The following is a 21,083-nucleotide window of genomic DNA, read 5'->3' on the forward strand; positions in this document are numbered from 1 at the left end:
CATTGACACTAAATTAGATTTTAAAATTAATTTGTGCACTCACAAATTAATGTACGTTCAAAATATGAATCATGCTCACGAATTAATGTGATTCGTACTCACAATGCAGGCTATAATCGTGCACACGATTTAATTCCACATATAGTTTTACAGGCATAAAATATGTGACCACAATTTACATGCGTGCCCATTGTTAAATGCATCTGTGTATGACCGTGCTGAGCCCTTTTGAAAGGGAGGTGCTCAAAGTGAGAAAAAGGTACACTGACCTAGAAAAACAGTTTTACATCAATGAGTTATATTATAGGACAGTAGCAACCAACCCTGTTCCTGCAGATCTACCATCCTCTAGGTTTTAATTTCAACCCTAATTTGGCACACCTGGCTCTACTAATTAGCAGCTCAACAAGATCTCACTGTTGAATCAGGTGTGCTTTGTTAGGGTTTGAATAAAAACCTACATGATGGTAGATCTCCAGGGACAGGGTAGGTTACCACTGGCATGAGATATTTTTTGTAAAAATGAATAAAAGAAATGTAATGGCAGCATTACAATAATAATAATAGAAATATTCATTTTTTAAATGATATAAAAAGGGGCACAATTGGGGCAAAAGGGGCAGGTGCTCCGGCACTCGAAACCCCCCACCCCCGGCATGTAAATGTCACGGCACAGTCACTTGCCATGTCATACACGCTCGTAGTCTGTGAATATAAACTTTATACATTTTTAGGAGTTGACGTCCTGAAGTCACTTTCAGATGAAATTAACATTTCAGGTGAAATTCATGGGACTTTCCCGTAAGGGGTTAACACTCCCATCTGAATAATTAGCTAAACCTAATAACTGCAAGCAGTTACTAGACAAAATAGCTATTATAGCAAGGTTATTATTAGATGGGAAGGTTAACTTGTTATGGAAGCGTTGCGTGAATTTCATCTGTGATGTTCATTTAATTTAAAGACTTTAACACTTACATGTACAAAAGTTTTCATTCCCAGCGGGTATGACATAAGTAAGTGCACACAGATGCATCTGGAGACGCTAGGCACATAAGCTATGATTACACAGCTGACGGGCTCCGTATATTACTGATATTATCCACAGATAATCCAAACTTTATTTTATTGATGGCCAAATTAACACGAGCAAAGTCAGAGCAGAAGGGGAGAGAATGACACAGGGAAGGGGCACCGAGGGGGCGTTTTATCTCTTTGAAAAGAGATACTCAGGCCTGAAAGTCATAAGATGCTCGCAAAGGTGCAACTAGGATGCACTGCAGTTTAGGATCCGCAGGAGATGAATTCACCTCATCGACAATTGGGATGGGTACCGACAAAGCAAGTCCAATTGGCCATCATGAATCAGGTGACCATTTTGATTTCTGCTGGCACCCATTTTTATCATCTAGAGAAACTCTGAATATAAAGTTAAATTCGTAAGTATTGGGACAGTGACCTAATTTTGTTGTTCTGGCTCTGTACTCCAGGACATTGGATGTGAAATAAAACAATGCGCATGAGGTTGAAGTGCTGTCACTGTGTCAATGCCAGGAAGTGGCAGTAAAAACAGTTCTGTGAGGGACCAAGTATACAGACAGTACTGTTTATTAAAATCTTCATTTCTTTTATTTCAACTGTGTTAATTATTAAAATGTTGATAAAGGATATCCTGTTACTTTTCAGTCGGCCTGCTAGAGATGTAGAGTTGAAGTTTAGCCCATAAATGATATCTACAAAGTGTCCCACTGTCCTTATATAAAATTAAGCTCAACATATCAAAACCAGACTGATTTTTCGGTCTTGTTTTTTCTACAAGAAGACAGAAAATGTATACGTGTGTGTGTGTGTGTGTGAGAGAGAGAGAGAGAGAGAAAGAGAAGAGAAATGAGGGAGACCATTGCTCATCATATTAAATCATTGAAAATAAAGTAAGGAGTAAGGACATGTCACGTGTGCACTACGTGTGTGGAACATACACAATAAATACACAATCAGACAAGTACGAAATGGCAAAAAGTCATGGTTGGCAAAGCTGTTTGTTTATATAATCCTGTAAATATCACAATGAGCACCACTTTTAGCAGCAATTCTAATGTGTAAACCACAAATGTGCAGAACTCTAACATAGGGCACAGTGCATTGTTTAACCAATTAGATATATATTTATTTCCATTTAAATTATTTTTTTTAAATAAAATGACATTTATGACTCGTATACAGTACACAGGTAATTGGTAAAATACTCTAAACAACAGACATCCACAAGTAACATTGGTTGTTCCAGAGATGCTGTTTCTGAAAGCATTCCACAAGACAGTGGGTGAAAACTAATTACAGTACTCACCCTTTCAAGTCAAACTGAAATTACTGTGAAAAATCATACTTAGTGAGGCCATACCTAAAATTCACTGCAATCTATGGATCTTCTTCCTTAGCACAACAAACGCTGGAATTTACTGCTTGAAACTAGGACAGTGGAGAAATGTTAGGAGAAAAGGGAAAAATAACAAAATACTCAGCTAAATGAGCTTCAGGGAGACACTCAGGCAGGAAGACTAACGTGAGGGCAGGGTGCGTTTCAGCGGAAGGCAAGCAAGCATTTATAGATCGTGGAGCACCTCCAGGATAGTGGCGATTGACCAGGCCTGGGATTCGCAGCTGAAGGGGCAATACTGACCATTTTCATTGGTTAGTTCTGGAAGCCCCTTCCAGGATGATCTGGGGGCGGGGAAAAAAAAAAACAATAAAAAAAAAAACAGGTGGCCACAAAGCATGTGATGGCTACTTACCCAGAATCAACAATTTCAGTGTTCCACCTTCATATGACACTATGCACTTCATTTTTCACATTACACATTTTATATTTAGAAGACCATTATCAGTAACGACAGGTACCTTGGAGGCTTTGTCCTACACCTGTTGCTTACCTCTCCAGATGGACGTAGTGTCGAGAGAGAACATTCTTCACAAGATAAACAGTTTTCTCATACGTCTCCTTCCCCATTTTCTTGGCAAAGTACATTTTGGCACGCAGGAAGTAACCAACAGGCCAAAGCCATTCCTAAAAGGCAATCATATTGCACCAGTGTTTAATAAACACTTACATTGGCAAAAACAAATAAATAAAATGGCACTTAAATAAACTGACTTACAGGTCCTTGGTGGTAGTTAAAGCCTTTAGCTACATTGTAGTTGTCATTATCCAGAGCATTGTCGTAGACACCACAGTATACCATATCACTGTAAATGAAGAAAAGTGGAAATATGAGTGAGAATAACCCATAGTTAGACACAGGAAAAAGACAAAACAGAAAATACAGATAAATGGGAGGAGCTAAAGAGGTTTTTCTCACTCTGGATCCAAGGTTTTCATTCCCAGAGGCCCCAGCAGCTTCTTTTCCACGATCTCCAGGGCTTCCCACGCTCTCTGAACCGTGAACAGCTCTGGGGCCTAGGAATCAATACACACAGACAGACAAACAACACGCTCATAACAGAGATATGACATGGATGTACACACATGCGCAGGGAATGAAGATGGAGAAAAGGAAGGATAAAAAAGCTCTAGTGCTAAAAACGGGGATAGGAAGAACACATGCTCTGGAAAATAATGACCAAATTCTGCACAATTATATGATGCACAAACACTCTCTGTACATACTAGAGAATGAGAATCACATTTTATTATTATATATTCATGTATTATATATTATGTAAAACTTACATTAAATTTTGGAAGTTATACATTTTCATAAGAACTGAAACATGCTGGCTTTAAGCTGGCTTAAATTTGCCAATCAAAGTTAGGGACTGAGTCTCTGCCTCTATACTCAGTAAGTAGCTTACCACCACCATGGCGATGGGGAAGTTGGCCCTTAGCTGATAATCACACCAGGGACTAGAGGCCCCAAAACTGTCCTTGTAAATCCCCCTTTTGTGCACCAGGTCAGGGTGTTTCTCATTGGGGTCTTTTGGGTCATGTGACACGTAGAACAGCTTCTCGAAATTGCTCTGTATCTTTCGGTTCCAATCTTCATAGGACACTGAAAGCTGTTTTCCTGGTGAAGAATGAGTAAAAGTAAATGCATATCTATGAAAACTAAAAATGTGATTCACTTTAGCAATCCAGTATCAGCGAGGTATTAAAATCATTTTTTAATTTAATTTAATTACCTTGAGGTTTTGGACAGCCAGTACATATTCATGAAACATATTTAGTGTTCATTATGTGATATTTCTTTAGAGGTTATCTCGAACATTTCAATAAATATTAGAATATAAAACCTATGGAAGATGTTTGGATGTGCCAAGGATGTACCAAGTACATATCCTTCACAGGGTCCATTAAAGTTCCTCAGCACACTGAACCATATGTACATCCTTACGGTTTGCACTGTCAGAAAGGAACCCTCAGCGGTATTCAGTTGTGTCTTTTATGTTTCCCGAGTGGGCAGGTTGGGTCTGAGCAGCGTTTGAGACTCACCTCCTCTCTGGATGGTGAGGGCCGCATAGGGGAACAGTCCCTTCTTGTGAAGCTCACACAGCCAACGCACAGTGGACTTACTGAGACCGACAATCTCCACAGCCGAGCCGTCCCTGGAGCCAAACAGCACAAAGGAACACTCATTTTCACACTCAGTCATAACCAAATCAGCTCAAAGGCACTTTGGTTTCTCACAAGCACGGACAGGAAAACACAAAGATACGTTTGTGTCTCATCCTGTCTCACTGATAGGAAAACTCGATTGACTCGCCCTCTTTAAAACTGAGTCAATCTGACATCATTGAGAAATTAATAGAAAGAGAAACAGGTTTTCAATGTACAAAAGTTACTCACACATTCAAAGCACTGTCTATAAGTCATTAAATAACTTGCAAATCAAGGCCTGCCATTAAAAGTACTGATATCAAAATTTCATTCCAAAGCAGTACGACCCAATGTTTCATAAATTATTTCAAGAGACTTGAAATTATCATTTTAATTATAAAAGCAAAAAGCAAATGTACAATAATGCATGGCTGTTGTAGATTCAAACAATATGCAACTTTAGAATGTGCATTACAGTATCACAGAAAAGAGCAGGGTTAAGTGCGGGGTGTAACGTTACCTGGGTGTAGCTGGAATTCCTTTATTGCGAGCTCTCTCACTTTCCCCCATTTTGTCCATCCATGTGCCGCAGTTGAAGCGATTGCCACCATATACAAATCCAGTGTCTGGATTTACTTTAGCCTCCACATTGAAGCCTGAGGAAAAAACCACAGATGTCACTTATTGCTTCCAGAGGAACTTAACAGACTTAAGGGCATATTTTCCCAAAAACTTGCAGGGCCTCAGCGCTCCTAGCGCCAGTTGAATTGCGACATTTGGAATCCACCAAGGTGGAGCAAGAACCTGTTTTTTTACGGTGGTAGTGTAAAACTAGTACAAAGCAGCAATGCTCATTTTCTGTGCATTTCTCTGAATGGTTATGCACAGTCATTTGAGAGGTCCTAAATGTGAGAACACAAAAGCACGGGAAGAGAGACCGTACAATATGCATGAGTCATTCGGTTTGATGTATCAAGATCAGCAACAATGACAGGGTCATCTGAGTGCACGCCTCATTTAATACCTGGAGAAAGCATATATGATCTCATTTAAGCACAATGACACGACAGGTAATACTGGTGTTGGGAGGAGAAATATCCCCAGAGATATGAATGCGTTACGAATGGAAATTGAATGAAATAAAATGTATCTTTGAAAGTCATATCAGAGGGCACCAATTTTAACACTTCAAAACCTTTTTTGATTAGAATGATTCGATACAGTGGTGGTCAAAATGATTGGTACCCAAGCATTTTTCACTATTTTACCTAAAACAACCACTTCCACTTGAGAAAAATTAGAATTTTTTTCAAACCTTTATTAACCTGATATCAAACGGTACAGAAATAAATAAAAAATTCATTTTCAAACCTAAATTTAGCACTCTTCAGCTACATACAGCCCTAATTCTTCAATATTTGAAGGGTGCCTTTGGTGTTTTCAGGTCTCGCCATAGGTTTTCCATGAGATTTAGATCTGGACTCATTGCTGGCCACTCCAGAACAGTGTGTTTTCTGAGGTACCTTTTAAAGTGTGTTTAGGGTCATTGTCCTGCTGCCTGCTGGAAGAGTGCAGCCTTTGACAGAAACCCAGTTTTCTACATGTCACTCCAAAATGCCCCACAGCATTAGCAAACCTCCACCATATTTGACAGTATAGAGGGTGTTCTTTAACTTGAAAGCTTCATTTGGTCTTCAGTAAACATAGCACTGATCAGAGTTGCCAAAGAGCTGCAATTTTGTCTGATCAGGCTACAGAACATTTTGCCAGAAAGATTTAGGTGTGTGCGTGCAGGTTTTTGCGAAGTTCAACCGGGCTTTCTTATGTCTTTCCTTTACCGATGGAGTCTACCAGGGCTTTTGACCACATAAGCCTTCTTTATTCAGAGCCCGGTGGTCTGTGTGAGGTGAAACCACTGTTCCAGCTCTCTCCAGGTCAACTTTAAGCTCTTCGGAAGACCATTCGAACCAACCGTCTACAGGATCTTTAGTCATCTTTCAACCACGTCCTGGCAGGGTGTTCAGTCACATGGGTTGCTTTCTTTTTAATAACATTACGGACTGTTGAACCTGGAATGTTAACATTTTGTGAAATGGCCTAATGGCCTTGCAAATGTGTATGCTTATTGATAATCTTATTTATGATGTCCAATGCCAGCTGTTTTGTTTTTTTCATCTTCACAGAGGTATGTTGGAACAGAATGGTCCATTTTCTGATTTTTAAACTCACTGAATGGAGATTTGGTAGTTAATGTCACCTGGACGTTAACACGGGTGAGTTGAGGTTCACAGCTAATGGCAATCAACTTCATCCAATCAAGGAGAAACTTCAAAGTTTTATTCTCTTTTCTGTTGAGTTTGAAATCAAGCCAACAAAAGTTTGAAGACCAAACGATTTTTCATGTGTAATATAATTTAGATAAAATAGTGAAAATAGTGAATGTTTGGGAGCCAATAGGTTTCACCACTAAACATTACAAGGTTTCCCCCAAAAAAGTTGTTAGGCCCGGTGGCAAGTGTCTTTTTTGACGGGGGCCCAAAAAACTTGGAAAAAGTCCAGACTGGCTACTGATTCTTACAGTCTTGGAATGCTGGTCACATTTCAACAACAACAAAATAAATTAAAATAAATAATATCAAAGTTTTTGCACTCTACAAAAACTTGTATTCAAGTCCTGATTGGCTACTGAATCTTACAACAAGCCTGGGGACATTTAAATAGGAATGGGAATCGAGAACCGGTTCCAAGTTGTCCTATTCATTGGAATCGTATGCCTCCGAGCTTATCGATTCCACTTACCGAAGCCAGCATGTTTTTACGCATTGCAAAACAATGACGTAACGCCTTGGGGGAGGCACGCATGCAGGCAGCCTCTCTCAGGTCTTTCTTTTGGACGACAGCTGTCACAACAAATTTGATCCGGGCTGCCAGCCTTGACACATTCTGTTGCGATAAAGATCGCAATTTCTCTGGATTAACGGGTTATTTTCTAGCCTGAAATGCGATCGTATTACTAAATAGCTACACATCTCATGTAACGTGCAAGTAATTGGCTATCTCCCTGGATATGAAGTAAATGTTTTTACCAATAAATAATAATAATAAATGTGATTTTATCCATGGAAATAGCTATACAAAAAGGCAAAATAAATGTCGTGGTTGCGATTGCCGTCGTAGATACCAGAAGGAAATGTCACTGACAAAAGAAAAAGTTTGCTCTCTTTGCAGTGGTTTGGTCTGGAAACCAGCTGTAAGAGCGGGATATGCACAACACTGCCTACTGATTGGCTACTGAATCTTACAACAATGTACAGCCTTGGAATGCTGGGCACATGTTACTGACTGTTTGGCTAGCTAGTTAAGTTAGCTAAATGACCATGTTGTCGTGCACATCATGTCATCAAGCTAACGTTATTAATAAACAAGTGAAGTCGTTATTTCGATGGCGATTAATAAGTCATGTAATGTTACAATGTATCAAACGTTACATTCATGCTATTAGTTTAACGTTACCTACACACTGCTTAAGTTAATATAAAAAGAATGTACTTACCGATGAGATGAAGTGATAACGCAGTTTGTAACGAGGTTAGTTAGCCTACTAAATAAGAAATGGTGGCTTGCTCTGTAACATTAGCTTGTGATAGTTGAAAGCTCAAGTGTTGAACGTCACTCCCACTGTAAAGAACACTGATCTCAGACCTGCTGTTTTCCTATAGTGCGTTCACGTTTTAACCAACAGATGTCGCTGGGGAGCTTTCCGACCGAGCCGCCCCACTGTAACTGTAGTTTAAAAAACATATTAAAAAAAAAAATAAAAAAAAAAAAAATAAAAAATTTACCCGATGCTTAGGCCCGGCGGGGGGTCAACTTAGGGGTGTCGGGGCGCCGGGCTTGCAATACACTGGCGGAAACCGTGTCATTACAGTAGCCCTATTTTTTAAAATGTAAAAAACAGTGCACTAGCCAATTTGCAAACCTGAGAGATGGTGTCTTATGAAGGCTGAATCCTCTATCAAGATTTTTTGTATCCTTGATGCTAATTAATGCCACCTAATGCTAATGCTAATTGTGTATAAATCAGAGTTGGGGAAAATTCTTTTAAATTCATTAAAATTCAAATTAATTAAATGAAAAATCCTGACAGAATTGAGTAAATTTAGTAAATTAATTTCCTGAACTGATAGCACTGATAATGAATTGACTCCTAAATGAGATGGAAATCCTTGTGGGCGGGCATACATACACGGCCTCCTGCACTAACGGGTGCACTTTATACAGAAGCTCTCTGCTGTGAGCACGCTGCCTTGCCCTTTACTCACCCTCATCCCTCATGTTGCGGTCAATCTGGGGTCCTGCATTCCTCTCCCGGTATTCTATTCCCTGCATGTGGCGCTGCATGGCCTCGTGGATGACATCATAAAGGGGCTGGTCCTGGGAGACAGCATCACAAATGCACAGAGTGAAAAAAAAAAAAGTGAAAAAAAAAACACACTACCACAAAACAGTGCATAGACATACCCAACAACAATGTAACTGCAAGAAACTAAAGGGCCCTCATACCACAGTCCCGGCTGGCAGGGGCTTGGAGTCGTCCGTTGAGTACATCCTGGACACGAGGCACTGGAGGATGTCGGTGCCATTGGGCACCATGTTGCAGTAGTCCTGGATGCACTGCAGCCACCACCACACGGCGTCCCTGCAGTTGAACCGTGCACAAATGCCCTCGCCCAACAGGTTTGGAATCAGGCCGTGTCTCAGGGTTCCAGCGAAGGCCAGGATGATGTTCCTGGAAAAACAGCGCAGAAGATAAGGACACACTCATATTTCAAACAATGGACTTTAAGGATGTGAATCAGAAACAATATTTTATCATTAAAAACAGCTAGAAGCATTTTCCCTAATTCAGATTGTGTTTTTATAGATGTATTTGATGTGCTGGTATTCTCTACACTTATATGAAACTAACAGTACAAAAAGTACAAAATAATACTTGCCAATATGTATATATTCTATTTACTATATATAGTACTTATTTAATATATATATATATATATATATATATATATATATATATATACATACTTTATACATTTATTTTATGTATGTCTTGAAAACTGAATAATGGCACAGGATGTGGATAACAGTGTTTTGCTATGACAGGATCTGACCTGGCCTCCAAATGCCTTCCAGTGACCAGCATCAGGCCACGCAGGGCAATGAAGGTGTCCCGGCCCCAGCAGCGGAAGATTCCAGAGGAAAAATGAGGCAACCCTTCAAGAGACAAAGAGAGGCTCCTCAGCACCTGAGTATATGTGTGTGTGTGTGTGTGTGTGTGTGTGTGTGTGTGTATACATACAGAATGTTGTTTGTATGTTAGAGAGAAAGAGGCAGTATATTGTGTGTCTTCTGTGTTCGCAACTGGTTTGAATTGCGAGAGCTACTAACCGTTTTTAACATTCCAAAGATTTGCTCAATCTTTCACCTAGCCTTACCAAACACAAATAAAAGAAAGCTGTCTGTGTGCTCTAGGCTCAATGGACAGAGTAGATAGCCATGATTTTAATGGATAGCCACTGTCTAACAGCCACTGTAGATGCACTGCCTGTAAATGTGCTCCCTGTAGTGCCACCTCATGCCAGAATCCCATTATGTACTCCATTTGACTGTAGTGATAGTTAAAAAAATGAACATAACAAAAACCACCTTGCACCTACAAGCGTTTAACACAAGTATCATACACTATTTGATGGGCGTAGAGCTGGTCTCCCACATACCTTGTGTATCTCATTCAAGTAGCTTCCATTGATTTACTCCATGCAGGTGCAACGCCAAAATAGCCAACACTGGACTGCATAACTGAACACAGCTTGCGTTTGAAATAGTCAAATTGAAACACAATATTTCTTGCATTTATGTTATGTGTTCACGCATTCATATGATCAGCACATTCATAAGGTCACATTCAAAATAGCACAATGTGGCAGCGTTTCAGTTTAAACCAGGCCTGAGCTGCTTTAAAATACGAACACACTTGCGCAGCAACAAATGTTTCTATTGACACACCTTTTGTGGCACCCAACCCATGCAGGGGACAAATAGTCCATTTGCAAGAAATTTTACTTGTGCCCAGGTGCGCTTCCGTTATCATGAAAATAGGGCCCCATAACTTTGGCTATGTATTATTAATAGCATTTGAGTTTATTATTAAACATCTTGTTTTATGCTTAATCAGTGGCGTAATCTCCCTAGTTCATGTTTTGTCACTGAGCCAGCTGTAACAAACGAGTACGTGTGTGTGTGTGTGTGTGTGAGAGTGTGTGTGTGTGTGTGTGGGTACGTGCGAGCGTGAGAACAGGGTGTGGCCGTCTCACCTGCAGCCAGGGACACGCAGCATTGCTCCTCCTTGTTGGTGACCTTACTGAGGCGGTGCGGGACATCCTGCAGGGCGGGGGACAAAGGGGGCAGCGCAGGGAAACGACCCACACCACACATCTGCACTGAGCCAAGGGCCAGCAGCTTCACGAAGGTGGAGCCGTTCTGCACAAAACTGAAAACCCAACAACGCCATTCATTGCAGACACTGGCCTGCTGGTTTATCCTCCACTGCATGCTGCAAGGAGACTTCCTGGGGGATTCATAAATATATCACTACTAAATTTAATAATACTCTCACTGAGTATTTATTATTATAGCTTGCAGAGACACCTGGATGGTGGTACGTACCAATTCAAAGTCTAATGATTATTCCAATGGTGTCAGTTTACATACGCACAGTAGTAAGCCTTTTCCTTTTGCTCAGTAGTCCATAAACTGAGCTGCTACAGTGCAAATGAGGTAGCTGGGACAGGCAGATGGTGGGGCCAGAGTTGGCACTGCGTGATGGGGTGGATGAGACCCAGCCAACTGAAGCGTTCCCTCCACAGGTAACCACTGTGGTCAATTACACATCTACCTACAGGACTCCAGGTCACAGTTTCCATAGTCTGTAGCCAGTAAACCTCTTTCAGAAGTTTGAAATGGCTTTTAAGATTTATCATAGCGTACTGTAAGTACATAAAGATTTGCAAAACCCACCTTGAGCAATTACAGCCATAACGCTGTAAGTGAAATGTGGACAACAGAAAGGAAATATTTTAGCAACATGAAAAGGACTGTGCCTTTCTTACAATCAGGCATGTAAATGCCAACATCTGTTCTTTAATCACATGACAAACAGTGCCTCATGCCACCCGCTGTTCTACAAACATTTCAATGTTCGCTGCTGTTTCATTGTACGTCGCTTTGGATAAAAGTGCCTGCCAAATAAATGTAACGTAATGACAAGAACGTATCATACCAACATTTCTCACATTTGTAAAATTGCGAAAGCAACAGCATGACCCTGTCTCACCTGTTTAGTCTTTTGTGGTTTCAGGACAGCTAAATTTGTTTAGCTTAAAGATAGGCCAGTGCCATTCTCCCTTTACTTTAAAATATGACACAGCAGAGATAACAGTGATTAATGTGAAAGCCAGACCCATATAGGCACCACATATAGGGGTGTATACCACTGGGCACATTATCTGCAGTTTATTTAAGCGAAGTGTGTAGTGTTTCTATATAAACTGTGCTGACACATTTTTGCTTGTCAGAGGTGCCCTCGTGTCACGTCTGTACGTGGGCGGAATTGTGATACTGAAAAAGTATCGCACCCCTGCCATCAATCACTTGCTACATGGGGGAGGGGGCTCTTTAATCTTATGTCTTCCCCGACAGATGACACCTACCACTACCATATCCCCTTCGACACCTCTTCAGCCACATTCAAGCAAGGAAAACTGACCCCAGGTCAGCGTACAGGTCGTCAAGATCTTACATCCTTAACAGAAGGAGAGAAAGAGTTGCCGACGACACGCAACTCTTTCTCTCCTTCTCCCCATCGGACACACAGGTCCCTGCCCGCATCTCCGCTTGCCTGAGGGACATCCAGAGCTGGATGGACAAACACCACCTGAAGCTCAACCCGGGAAAGACGAAGCTAATCTTTATTCCTGCTCTAACCTCTCCCCTCCTCGATTTTTCCATTTCCCTAGGGGACACCTTAGTGACATCATCACCCTGTGCCAAGAATCTCGGAGTGGTGATGGACAACAGGTTGTCCCTCTCCAAGAACATTGCAGCAGTAAGCCGGGCGTGCAGATTTTTTCTGTATAACATCCAGAGAATCCGCCCCTTTCTCACCACCTACTCAACCCAGCTCCTGGTCCAAGCAATGGTACTATCCCACCTGGACTACGGCAACTCTGTTCTGGCTGGACTACCGGCATCTGCCATCAGACCCCTGCAACTCATTCAGAATGCTGCAGCTCGTCTGGTCTTCAACCTCCCCAGACACTCCCACGTCACTCCCCTGCTCACTACCCTCCACTGGCTGCCTGTTATAGCTTGCATCAAATTTAAAACATTGGTCCTAGCATACCAGGCAGTCAAGGGATCAGCCCCAGCATATCTCCACAAGATCTTCAAACCCTACATGCCAGCCAGACCCCTCCGTTCTGCTACCTCAGGATGCCTGGCACCTCCCCCTCTTCGCACCTGTGCTTCCCGAACACGTCTCCTGTCTGTTTTGGCCCCACGATGGTGGAATGACCTCCCAGTGGAGGTCAGAACAGCTGAGACACTGACTCGCTTCAAGCGACGACTGAAGACTCACCTCTTCAGGCTGCACCTCTCCCCATCCCTCCCTACCTCCCTGTAATCTCTTAATTGACTATAAGCTTAGGGTTGTAACTAGGTAGCTGTTTCGTAGGTGACTTAGCTAATGCACTTGTCTTAACTACTGCTTGTATTTTTGCATAGACTGCGTTGTTGCTGTTCTCGTTTGTGTTAGTGTTAATCAGTTTAACCTTCAGGGTCCAAGTTGAACTCTGTGGTTGTTCCCTGCACTTGGAACGGTACTTCTCTCTAGGGTTTTCGACATACTTGTTCCTGGTTATGGTTATACCCTTTGTTGTACGTCGCTCTGGATAAGAGCGTCTGCCAAATGCCTGTAATGTAATGTAACAACAGGCAACGGTAAGGCAAGAAGCTGAAGTCCTCCAACAGGCAGAGAGGCTGTGTTCTACACATTTCCCCAGCTTTACATGCTAATACCGATAATACCGCTGATTGGTTCCATCACGGGCGCCTTCGCTTCTTCTAAATGTAATACCCATAAAAGTACAACCAAGTAGATTAGATCTTAAAAGTTTTGTTTTTGGCAGCCTCACTTTAATGACATGCAGGTCAGAAATTTGGGAGTGTTTGCAAGGGTGGGCATACTTGCATTGGGGAAAGCTTCCTGGTACGTGTTAGTAATTTGATAAATAACTGCATTCATACTTATGTCCGATTTATCCACAGGATAAACATTGACGTGTGTACCCTGCTATGTCTAACGTGTTTGCTCGGTTTTCTATTTTTGCTCTGTCTTTTGCCTTGCAACCCTGTGTGACAGTTCTCTGTAAAAAAAGAACTATACAAATAAAATTGAATTGTGTTTTTGAAGTCATGCACGCAAAGCATACCTTGACATCCGTTTGAAAGTAGCGTCCAAAGCAGTGGTGTACGCCCCAACCATGATTGCGTCAAAGTAACAAGGGATAAGATAGCGTGGGATATGCTTGAGGTAGCCAAACATGGCCTGCAGCCACATTCCCACCTGAGGGAAGAGAAAGCCTTGTAGTCTCCCCTTCCACTTTAATGTCAAATGAGGACAGCTTAATGTGTTGCGCGCAGGCCTTGGTACATTTTTACCATGGCTGCAGTTCATTTAAGATCCAGTGCTTCTCACCTCTCCCAGAGCACCCCCGCGGGACACCAAACGATTGCTCACATAGTCGATCATCCAGTCCCCTTGTCTCAGATTGTCACAGAAGGGGTGCCCCAAATCATTTTTGGAACGAATATCTGCCATAACCGACATTATACCTGAAACGACAAAATACAGTTAATAAAACTGAACAAGACGGATGCTCGAACATGCCATATATGATGCTGTAACTACTCTGGAGGAAATTCTGGTAATTAGTGCTTAAAGGGTAATTATACTCTAAATCATGTTATTTTATTATTATTTTTTTAGCTGCGAATGTGTTTGTATGCCAACTTTATAATGAAAAATGTAATCATTTTAATCCATGCCGTTATGTCAACATTTCTGAAATAATATCAACTGGCAGAAAAAACCCTCGGAACGTTTGAAATTTTTCTTCTGCATTCCACTCTAGCCTCACCCCAAATGTGATGTCAGAGTATCTATTTGGAGGTACTACTACGTCATATAAATGTCAATCAAGATATCTAGCAAAATTGTTTGCCGCCCACAGATTTGTCAGTGTACTTTTTAATACAACAGAAGACTGCCGGCACCTGATTGGCTAGATTGGTTTCGGCTCAACGTTTTCAATCCAGAGAAACATGGCGGCCTGCTCATAAACTCATATTCCACCGGAACAGTCCACTAAAATATGTTTCAGAAAACATCTGAGGTGAGAAATCAGCCATGTAATTGCTGAATTTTGATTAATATTTGAACTGCAACGCCTAGTTTGAGTTTGATCCAAGCCAGGCACAGCTATGCTGTACAAATTCATTTGCACAGAGAACACTTTATGCAAATGAGATGGACACACCGACTCCACCCACCCTAGGAAGCATTTTTCAAAACTGTGTAGTAGTTTTGAAAAAGCCAGGCTGAAACAGTGAGTGCAATTACTTTTTAAGAATATATATGTATTAGGAATGCTTGCTAATTTTCCATTAGGCAATGGTAGTCTAGTACCTTGAAAGCCACCGTATTTCAGAGGCATCCAAGATGGGATACTGTAACACCCCCCACCATCCTCTTGTTCTTCAGCATCACAGCGAAACAGCAGAATGTTCATGTCAGCTAGGGTTAGCTTGGACATGATGCTAAAATTGAGAAGAGAGTGGCGAAGTTCAGTGGTGGAACTGGATTGAATGATGTGCTGAACTGAACTGGTGGAAAAAGATTTCAACACTTGGAATTAACCCAAAATTCAACAACACTGCTATAAGTGAGGCAGCCTTCTTGCACAGCAGAGGTGGAGAGTGCAGCACTCACGCCGTGATTGGAGTTTTCAGTATAGCTGGGGCCTTGTCGTCAGCCAGGCTGCCATGTTTGAATCGGGGACTAAACTGGATGAGGTGGTTTCGGAGCAAGCCCACCATCTCCTGGGATTTGGGGTCCAAGCTCACCCTGGGAGAGGGACAAGCAGTCAGAGTGGCTGGCTTAGCCAAAAACAGCAACATAGGTCTAAAAAAACGCCCAGATTCTCAGACAATTACTCCTGACAATTGTCTTCGGCGTTACGCTGGTGTCATGTTAACGAGAGGATTACAGTTCTACAGTGCATGACTCAGCACAAAAATAACAACAACAATAGCGCATGACAAAAATAATAATAGCAATAGCGCATGACAAAAATAACAATGGAGGATACAGAATCACATTTTTATCCAAAGTTGTTCTTAAATGCCAAATTATATTTACTTTTCCCCCTCCTTCTGCAGATAAGATAAGAATGTGATCTGCTCTAGCCTCTTAACTGAACACTGCTGTGTGTTCTAGCTGTGTTTTGCCAGACTACACGTCCGTGTATTCCATCTCACCTAAAGGCAATCACACTCCCTGGGGTCAGCCGCTCAAACACAATCTCCTGCACAAACTCACTGCGACCCTTTGACTTCACCTCCGCCTGCTTCACTATCCTGCTGTCTTTCAGCTGAAAAGGTTTGAGAGAGATCCTGTTACTATTGAAACTGGTGCTCATGTGTGTCACCATTATAATTGGAATAATAGCTAAAGTACATAAGCATTATCATCAAAGCTTTTGTACGGTCAAATGCCACTTTTTAATGAAAATAAAGCACCACACCACGCCCGGCTTCTCTATAAAAATTTGAACATGTTAAGATATTTTAAAGTGACAAAGAAAAAGGTGATGACGTATGTATTCAGAAGCAAAGCACAGTGCTTGTGAAAGTTAAGACCCGTGCGCCACCTGTTATTAAACAGGTGAGACAACTCCCATAGTTGCGTAGTGTTTTGACCCGCCATTAAACTGGCGCTACAAAAATGAGATCGAATGTGCACAGACTTTGACAAAGTAATCTGAGTCCCCTTGTGCCATTCCCCTCAAATCTTCCATATGGAGACCTGTAGCTCACAGGTGGGACATTGGTTTCTATGAGGAGGTGTTGTTACACACAGGTTATATTACAGACGTGTTACCTGGATGTGTTCTCTAATCTCAACAGAGTACTCGGGCAGACCGTTAATGCTCTTCTTGTCTTCCTTGTATGGACCGGCTTTTCTTTCGATTGTCCTCGCCTCTAGCACCACCTCCTCAATTTTACCTGCAGTAATAGAGGAAGTTGTTTGGAGGTGGTTTCACAGGAAATAAAAACCGCTTCAACGCACATAAATATATTCCACCTGAAAAGATAAATTGAAGTTATTCCTTATTTGAAACAAAAGGCAGTGACACATTCTTAGATTTTGTGTTGAATTCCTTACAAATGTCCTTGTGAACTAATGGCCTTGTCAGCTTTTGCATGGTAAAGCTGATGTGGCAACCTTATGGTCATATGGGTGAGGCGCACCCAGGTGCAGTGCTATGAAATGAGACACCAGCACTGCTCCCTTGTGGTTTATTCCAAGTGCAACGTTTCGACCCAGGAGGTCTTTGTCAGGCATACAATCACGTGAAGGAAGTGGGGGGTTCATATAGACACACAGGTTCAGGTTCAGAGACACACATTCAGAGACGTATGCGTTCATTAACACTAATAATAATGCCTGGGGTAGGTTTATTCACGTTGATGATCATGTGTTTATCATTCATTTATCAGACAATTCCTGTATTTTATATCCACACAAGTGCATCATACATACATGATACCCCATTTGTACGTTTTTGTTAAAATTGCCTTTTCTTTGTATTAGGGTCTGAACACTATTAAGTTCATTGTGCTTACAGTATTAATGTATGAATCTGTGTGTGTCTCTACATGTGATTGTATACCTGACAAAGACCTCCTGGGTAGAAACGTTGCACTTGGAATAAACCACAAGGGGGCATTTGCTGGTGTGCGGGTATACTTTAACTTCTCATATGGGTGAGGAGTACCTGGGATAAACATGGGTGGCACGTTGTCTCTGTACTGGTGGTTCTTGGGGTTTCGGAAGGCTGTGCGGGACACGGTCACCACAGACTGGTGGGTGCTGGGGCAGTGCCTGGTCACCGCGACGATGTCCTCATCCACCTGATCCACGTAAACCTGCAACACGCATGGCAACAGGGTGATCAAACACACACACAGAAATGCATACAAACCGAAATACACACACACACAACACATCACACACACAAACACAAACACACACACACACACACACACACACACACACACACACTCTCTCTCATATGGCCTCCTGACCTGGATGAAGCCCTTGGCTGCTAGCTCCTGGTGCAGGTTGTTGAGAGCCCTTTTCCCGGAGATGATGCCGCTCTGCAGATTCACCTCCCCCGCAGACGTGGGCTTGGCCTCGGGGTTCCACTTAGGGTAGAAGCGTTCCTCTTTCACCACCGAGATCTAAGTGATGGACAGGACAAACCGAGGTGTTTTTACAATATGTACACCACTGCCATCTCCACCACAGAGCTTACAACTAGCCTGGGCTTGGGGCTTCCTTCAGAAGGACCCTGACCTCAATGAGATTTCATTTCAAAGGGCCTCAGGTCTCAGGTCCACCACTGAGAAGCACTGGACAATCTTACGCCCCAACAGCACTGCACAGAGCACCTGAATGCACGGCGACGCTGGCTGCAATTCCTTTCGGTGCGAGTGGGGGTGGAATCTTCTTACCTGGTGAGGTACCAGTTCATCATAGCCTCTGGTGCTGCCGGTGGCACAGGAGGCCATGGAGACTATCGCCGCGCTGGGGAGGGCGTCGCAGGCCGAACGGGTCTGCAACAACAATTTTACTTTTTATAAGAGGCCTTTATCGTCCAACAATTCCTGTATTTTTTTAATGCTTGGGGGGGTGGGGGGGGGTCTGAACATTGACTGTAAGATGGACTACTTTTGGACCATGTGTAAGTGTGAAGTCAAACAAACATAGCCTATCCCCACTATTTCAACGATGTTCAAAAAGACGCTTTCTATTATCTGTTAGAAGGTATGAACTTATCATTGTAATGGAACTTTACTGTATGTCATTGAAACAGTACCTTTCTAGTCCCTTTAAAACAGCGTAATAGGTGACAGACAACCCATCTTAAATGACCCATGTCACATACCTGAATAGGGCACTCGTTGTCATGGGTAACATCCAGGAACATAGCATGAGCGATAGAGGGCACTAAGGGCCTGAGACTGGGCTGGACAAAGGCTCCCACGGGCTCGCCCCCAAAGCGATACACCAACCTGCCCTCCTCGTGGCTGTCACCAGCACTCATAGCCTCTGTGTGTGCGAGACGTAACCTTGGTTACAAATCCCAGCCCTGCTTCTCACAAAGATATTTAAAGCACCGTTTAAACTGTGTTGAACTTGAAACAAGAAACTATGTGACAGGAAACAGACCGCAGAACAAAATGAATGCTTCATTTCAAACAAGACTACTTCAATACATTTTCATGCCATTCAGTCACTCTCATTCGACATTAACACCTTGGACTGTTTAAAAAAAAAAAAAAAAAAAAAAAAACAGTTTTTATTTGGCCCGCTTCCAGGAAACAAGATTCAGGCCATGTATTATTCATGCGTCCTACCTCTGATGAGGGAGGTTATACCAAGCCTAGTCACAAAGACATTGTCCAGATCCGCGCTTCCTGTGAACAGCTCAGCCACTACGTACAGATCAGGCCTTACTGTTCGGGCAATCTCCAGCAAGTACTATAAGCCCACCAAAAACACAACAGAGGAGCCAGATAGCATGCGATTAGCCAACCACAAAAAAGCAACAGAATAAAGCTAAGCAAGAAAGACGGTGAGTGTGGAGGTGGCAGGCAGAAGTGAGGTGAGATTAATGGTTAACCATTACCAATAGTTAGCCATTTGACAAACCAATTTAAAGTACAAAAAAGAAGGAAGAGGGAATCAAGGCGGTACATAAAAGCAGAAGGTGAGCCCAGAAGGTGCAGTTTAAAACAAAAGGGTAATAGAGAGAGAAGATCAATTGAAAGGGTTGGGTGTTTAGGCATATATGGATGAGGAATTGAGAAAGTATGGGGGAGAATTTTCGGTTGAAATTCAAAGAGAAAAGAAAATTTAAAAAAATAAAATAAAATAAAAAGACAAACACAAAGGCAAGATTTAGTGTCACGCCATGACTTCCGCTTCACAGCCAAACAGCACTAGCATGTAGATGCCCAGTACCTCTGATAAGACTGGTTATCCCCAGGCGGTTTACAAAGACATTGTCAATCAGCTCGCTGCCTGTAAAGAGCTCTGCTATCACATAGAGATTGGGTCTGACTGCCCTGGCCGCAGCTAACATCTCCTACAGAGCACAACATAGAACAGACACATGAGAGGGGCTCCTCTGACACGTCACGGCATGTAACTATATGCCAGTAGATATCAATGAATTGATGTTTGATAATGTCATTATGCTACAGGGTAGGGCTGGGCGATAAAATACAACAGTAATTATCAAATGCAATCGTCACCGCCATACGGGGTATTACCTTTATTTTCCTTTAATTATACTTGATGCAGTAGTAAACAACCACGCTTCGTAAGGCGTGGTATGTCATTACATTAAAAAATATATAACAACTTATAGTTTGGGTGTTGATAAGACAGCCAATCAGCAGAAAGGTCATAAAGCTTCCATGTGATCATATAATGTAATTTTATCAATCACATGGAGAGCTGCAATGGTCACCAAATAGATAACTAAGTGCTGATGTTTGTTTCCGTAAGCATTTCACGCGGCCTCTGAAGTGTTGTCGTTTACTACCACATCAGGAAAAATCAAAGAGAAAAAGTTGAAAAGAAAGGGAATACACCACATGGTGGTGATGACTGTTATTGCATTCGATAATCTATTGCTGGTGGTATATCGCCCAGTCCTACTACAGGGTACATCGCACATTAGATGAGGAAGTGCTACAGCGTACCTCCGCCACATGGAGCGGGGTGGAATGGCAGTTATCCAGACGCACTCCGCAGAAGTGCTTGGCCGTCAGCTCTGTGTACTTCTTCATGTGAGCCCACAAGTAAGGGCAGTCCTCCGGCTTGTTGCCATAGCGAAGCTTAACGCTGTCCCCCCAGCAAATCAGCTCTCTTCTGAGGTAGACATTGGACCCTGTGACATCACCAATGAAATTTAAAATTAATTTTAGGAACAAGACTGCAATGAATTGGTAATCTCACTCCTCTGTCTTACCTTTAGTGCCCCCTAATGGTTTAAATGAAAACTAACAAAAAATATTGGAT

General features: G+C 42.2%; 1 protein-coding gene across 6 annotated transcripts in view; it reads right to left on the reverse strand.

Annotated features, from left to right (window-relative positions):
- Positions 1-2,020: 2,020 nt before the first annotated feature.
- The window catches only part of LOC118226618 (glycogen debranching enzyme-like), a 31,275-nt gene continuing 12,212 nt past the window's right edge, over positions 2,021-21,083 (reverse strand). For 5 of the 6 annotated variants that reach the window (XM_035416401.1, XM_035416405.1, XM_035416404.1 and 2 more), the window contains exons 12-34: positions 20,765-20,952; positions 20,019-20,142; positions 18,940-19,103; positions 18,506-18,607; positions 18,077-18,232; positions 17,767-17,917; positions 16,869-16,993; positions 16,247-16,359; positions 15,699-15,833; positions 15,396-15,526; positions 14,406-14,542; positions 14,140-14,273; positions 10,966-11,141; positions 9,763-9,865; positions 9,155-9,380; positions 8,914-9,025; positions 5,112-5,247; positions 4,487-4,599; positions 3,850-4,061; positions 3,357-3,454; positions 3,156-3,243; positions 2,931-3,064; positions 2,021-2,721 (exon numbers count right to left, since the gene is read on the reverse strand). In XM_035416401.1, coding sequence (XP_035272292.1) covers positions 2,604-2,721; positions 2,931-3,064; positions 3,156-3,243; positions 3,357-3,454; positions 3,850-4,061; positions 4,487-4,599; positions 5,112-5,247; positions 8,914-9,025; positions 9,155-9,380; positions 9,763-9,865; positions 10,966-11,141; positions 14,140-14,273; positions 14,406-14,542; positions 15,396-15,526; positions 15,699-15,833; positions 16,247-16,359; positions 16,869-16,993; positions 17,767-17,917; positions 18,077-18,232; positions 18,506-18,607; positions 18,940-19,103; positions 20,019-20,142; positions 20,765-20,952 — 3,176 coding nt within the window. In that variant the 3' untranslated portion in view covers positions 2,021-2,603. Of the gene's footprint in view, positions 2,722-2,930; positions 3,065-3,155; positions 3,244-3,356; positions 3,455-3,849; positions 4,062-4,486; positions 4,600-5,111; positions 5,248-8,913; positions 9,026-9,154; positions 9,381-9,762; positions 9,866-10,965; positions 11,142-14,139; positions 14,274-14,405; positions 14,543-15,395; positions 15,527-15,698; positions 15,834-16,246; positions 16,360-16,868; positions 16,994-17,766; positions 17,918-18,076; positions 18,233-18,505; positions 18,608-18,939; positions 19,104-19,411; positions 19,536-20,018; positions 20,143-20,764; positions 20,953-21,083 lie in introns of all 6 variants that reach the window. The other variant, XM_035416406.1, reaches the window with a different exon arrangement.

This window comes from Anguilla anguilla, chromosome 4, assembly GCF_013347855.1.
Source record: "Anguilla anguilla isolate fAngAng1 chromosome 4, fAngAng1.pri, whole genome shotgun sequence".
Classification (NCBI taxonomy): domain Eukaryota; kingdom Metazoa; phylum Chordata; class Actinopteri; order Anguilliformes; family Anguillidae; genus Anguilla; species Anguilla anguilla.